This window comes from Leopardus geoffroyi, chromosome E1, assembly GCF_018350155.1.
Source record: "Leopardus geoffroyi isolate Oge1 chromosome E1, O.geoffroyi_Oge1_pat1.0, whole genome shotgun sequence".
NCBI lineage: Eukaryota > Metazoa > Chordata > Mammalia > Carnivora > Felidae > Leopardus > Leopardus geoffroyi.
This window is the reverse complement of record NC_059330.1, coordinates 57,810,370-57,814,585: the sequence shown is the minus strand read 5'-3', so window position 1 is coordinate 57,814,585 and position 4,216 is coordinate 57,810,370. Positions and strand designations below refer to the sequence as shown.

Sequence of the window (4,216 nt, the reverse complement as noted above, 5' to 3'; positions counted from 1 at the left end):
GCCTTCTTAGAAGGGAGGGGGAAAGTGTGAATGAGAAGTTGGGGGCGGAGCGCGCGCGGCGGGTGGGGGGAGGGGCCGCTGCCAGGAACGCGCCGCCGGGGCTGGCGCCGCGCCCGCCGGCCGCCCGGGCCGCCTCGCGCCGCGCTTTGTCTGTGCGCGCGTCTCGGCCGGTCCCGGCCCCGCTCGCGGCCCGCCCTCGGCCGCCCGCGGCCCCTCCTTCGCCCTCCGCGCAGCCTTTCATTGCTGCGAGTAGTGACTAAACATTACAAGAAGGCCGGCCGCGCAGTTCCAGGAATCGGGGGGCGGGGCGCGGCGGCCGCGTATATACCCGCGAGCGCGGCCTCGGCGGCGGCTCCGACTCGCACTCCCGCGCCGCCGCCGCCGCCAGCGCCGCCACTCCGGCCCAGCTGCCGCCGCGGCCCCTCGCCTCGTCCCTGCCGGCCGGCCCGGGGACGCGCAGGGGGCAGGGCGGGCGCCCCAGCGAAGCCCGAGAGACGCGCGCGCGGGGCCCTCGGTGGACTCCACGGCCGCCAACATCTGGGCGCAGCGCGGGCCACCGCTGGTCGCCGCGCGGCCGCCTCGCCTTGGGGACCGTAGGAGGCGCAGCCCCGAGGCCGGAGACTTCGTTTCGGGACCAGGTAGGAAGGAGGGGCGCGGCGTGGAGCGGGGCGGGAGGTTGGCGGGGCGGGGTGGTGGGGGGGGTTGGTGGTGGTGGTGGCGACTCGCTAGTCCCGGGAGCTTTTTCCCGGTTTCCCCTCCCCTTCCCGGGTCATTCCCGGCAGGGAGGGGACGAGGTAGGGGGCAGAGCGGATGGAAGCCGGAGATCCCAGGTTCCCGGAAGACCCAGGCTGGGCCCTCGGGCTTCTCAAGCCCCCTCCCTCCCCCCCCCCCCCCCCGTGCCTCGGATTTCTCTCTGCGTCCCCGCCGCTCGGGGCCACCGGACTGAGCGGCGCCCAGAGCGTCCCGGGGGCCCTTCTCCCGCTCCCCACCCCGGCCATGCTCCCGGAGACCCAACTTCCGCGCCCGAGTTTCCCCACTCGGCGTTCTCCCGTCGCGTGCCGGGGAAGGGGGCTGCCTGGGGCCACCCCGCGGGCGGGGGCGGGGGCTGGGCGGGCTCCGCGGGGTGCCTGGGCGCGGGGAGGGGAGGGTGGGGGGGGGGTGGGAGAAGGGCTCAGGCGGGGGCCTCGGGGCAGGGGGCGGGTGCCCGGGCCGCCGGGAGGAGGCTGGGGGGCCGGGGCGGGCCGGGCGCGCCGGACGGTTCCGGGCACTCACGCGGCGCGCCCCTTCCTCCCCGCAGCCCCCCGGGATGCGGTAGCGGCCGCTGTGCGGAGGCCGCCGAGCAGCTGCAGCCGCCGCCGCCGCCGCCGCGCAGATCCACGCTGGCTCCGTGCGCCATGGTCACCCACAGCAAGTTTCCCGCCGCCGGGATGAGCCGCCCCCTGGACACCAGCCTGCGCCTCAAGACCTTCAGTTCCAAGAGCGAGTACCAGCTGGTGGTGAACGCAGTGCGCAAGCTGCAGGAGAGCGGCTTCTACTGGAGCGCCGTGACGGGCGGCGAGGCGAACCTGCTGCTCAGCGCCGAGCCCGCCGGCACCTTCCTCATCCGCGACAGCTCGGACCAGCGCCACTTCTTCACGCTCAGCGTCAAGACCCAGTCGGGGACCAAGAACCTGCGCATCCAGTGCGAGGGGGGCAGCTTTTCGCTGCAGAGCGACCCCCGGAGCACGCAGCCGGTGCCCCGCTTTGACTGCGTGCTCAAGCTGGTGCACCACTACATGCCGCCCCCCGGCGCCCCCGCCTTGCCCCCTCCACCCGCCGAACCCTCCTCCGAGGTGCCGGAGCAGCCGCCGGCCCAGCCGCTGGCGGGGAGTCCCCCCAGGAGAGCCTATTACATCTACTCCGGGGGCGAGAAGATCCCTCTGGTGTTGAGCCGGCCCCTCTCCTCCAACGTGGCCACTCTCCAACATCTCTGTCGGAAGACCGTCAACGGCCACCTGGACTCCTATGAGAAAGTCACCCAGCTGCCTGGGCCCATTCGGGAATTCCTGGACCAGTACGATGCCCCTCTTTAAAGCGCAAAGGGCAGGGGTCGGGGCGAGGAGCCTGGGTCCCCTCTCCCCCGTGGCACATGGCACAAGCACAAGAATCCAGCCGTGAGAGTCCTGCAGCTCTGGGGGGGAGCCAGGGGGAGGTGGACAGGCCCCTCCCTTCCGCCTCCCCCCCCCCCCCCATGCAGAATGGGGACGGCGGGGACCTGGAATGTGTCTGAGGGAAGGGGGGGCGGCCACCTGAGCGCCAGCGTCTCCGGAGGAGCCCGCTGGCCCGGTAGGGACAGCGACGACGACAGCAGTGGTCTCTTCTCCTCCTCTCCGCTTCCTCAACTCCCCCTGCATTTCCAAACAGGGGACACTGCAGGAGCGTTGAACTAGTGAGAACTGCCGGGGAGTCTTCAAACTTTCCAACGGAACTTGTTTGCTCTTTGATTTGGTTTAAAACGTAGCTTTAAACCTGAACAGGTCTCCGGCCTGGAAGAGGGTGGAGGAGAGGGCGCCCCCAGGGGCCTCAGGGCTGCAGGCTGGCCTCGGAAATGGCTCCTCCCACCGTCCGCCCCAGGTGAGGAGGGCGGCTGCATGCTCCTCCCCCCCGCCCCGGCTCTGGGGGTTAAGGTCAAGGGGTGACCTGAAGGGGGCTGTTCTGTCTCCCTCTCTGGGACAGCCACCAGGAACACAGGTCCCAGAGTCCATTGGGTGCCAGAGAGCCCTGGGCCCTTCCCTCGTTTTAAGGGGGGAGTGGCCTTCGGAGGGGTGGGGGAGGCATGGGCTGGTCAGTTGTTCTGTACCCGGGGGTTGGGAGGAGGGTGGAAAAGATAGCCATCTTTGACCCCAGATCTCCGACAGCGAGACGAGGGGTTCTACTTTGGGCCTCCTGTCTGGCTAGGAGATTTGCCTTAAATGCTCCCTGTCCCATGGATAGGGACTGGCACACAGGAAGCCACACACTCAGCCTATCCAGGCAGAGGCCAAGGGATCCTCGGAGGGCAAGCTGCTGGCCACTCAGCGTGGGGGGGGGGGGGGGGGCGGGGAGCGGCAGGCGGAGACGGAGGGGGGCGGAGATCGACGCCTTCCAGCCGAGTCCTGGAAGAAGGCGAGCCCAGTTGGTATTGGCCAGTCACAGGTGCCTCAGGGTGCCTGGGCTTGGGCAGAGCTGAGCCACCAGGTCCCACAGACCCCCCACCCCCCACCAGGCCCTGCACAGCCCTCACCTGGGGGTGGGGTGGGGGGAGGGCACAGGCAGGAAGTCATTGAGAGACTGGGGCCCCTGCCACCCCAGCTGCCAGCTGCTCCCTCTCTGCAATAGCACTGATCAGTGAAAACTTAACAGGAATGTAGCAGCAATGGAATTATCTGGAACTGTTCTTTTTGGGGAAAACTAAACAAACACAAAAGTTTTCTGTGTCAGGTATGGGGCTGGATGGGGCAGCTGTGTGTTGGGGTGTTTTGTTTTTTTTTTTTTTCCTGTTATTTTGTTTTTGTTTTTTAATAATGTTTACAATCTGCCTCAATCACTCTGTCTTTTATAAAGATTCCACCTCCAGTCCTCTCCCTTCCCCCACCCAGGCCTTCGAGGCTGTTAGGAGATGCTTGAAGAACTCAACAAAATACCAATCCAACTCAAACTTTGCACATATTTATATTTATATTCAAAAAAGAAACATTTCAGTAATTTATAATAAAGAGCACTATTTTTTAATGAAAACCGACTGGAGCCTTTTCCCCGCCCCTGCTCTGGCTTGCTTTCTGTTTCACCCACACCCACGCGGCGTCCGAGGGGAGGGGAGGGGAGGGCAGAGGAGAGAGAGCCGCTGGGGTGCGCGCTCTGCCCCCTTGCTTCCCTGGGCGCTCCTCGCTCGCTCTGGAATCATCTTCACGTCACTGACAAGCTAAGGCAGCCGCCTAGACTGTACCGAGAGGGGTAATTCCTGCTAGTCTGATTCAGATCTGACCAGAATATGCAAAGCAAGTTCGAAGGAAGAACTTCAAAGGGTTTGCAGGGAGTAAACTGAGCTGTGGTCAAAGCTTTTAGAGGCTCCAGGCTATTAGAAGCGGCGCTCTGCTCCTTGGCTGGGAGGTGTTCCGAGAAAGCCCAGACTCCTGGGGTCACCGGGGGTCCTGGCGGTGACCCGCGACCTCAGCACAGCCAGGTTCGTGGGAGGTGG

The 4,216-nt window shown here is 66.2% G+C and overlaps 1 protein-coding gene across 1 annotated transcript; it reads left to right on the top strand.

Annotated features, from left to right (window-relative positions):
- Positions 1 to 339: 339 nt before the first annotated feature.
- On the top strand, positions 340 to 3,756 carry SOCS3 (suppressor of cytokine signaling 3). The gene is made up of 2 exons (XM_045490969.1): positions 340 to 638; positions 1,298 to 3,756. The coding sequence occupies exon 2, from the start codon at positions 1,395 to 1,397 to the stop codon at positions 2,070 to 2,072; it is 678 nt and encodes a 225-aa protein (XP_045346925.1). The 5' UTR covers positions 340 to 638; positions 1,298 to 1,394; the 3' UTR covers positions 2,073 to 3,756.
- The last annotated feature ends 460 nt before the right edge of the window (positions 3,757 to 4,216 follow it).

What these genes read in the sequence shown, in the direction of transcription:
- SOCS3 (XM_045490969.1), top strand. Translation starts at nt 1,395, where the DNA reads ATGGTCACCCACAGCAAGTTTCCCGCCGCCGGGATGAGCCGCCCCCTG.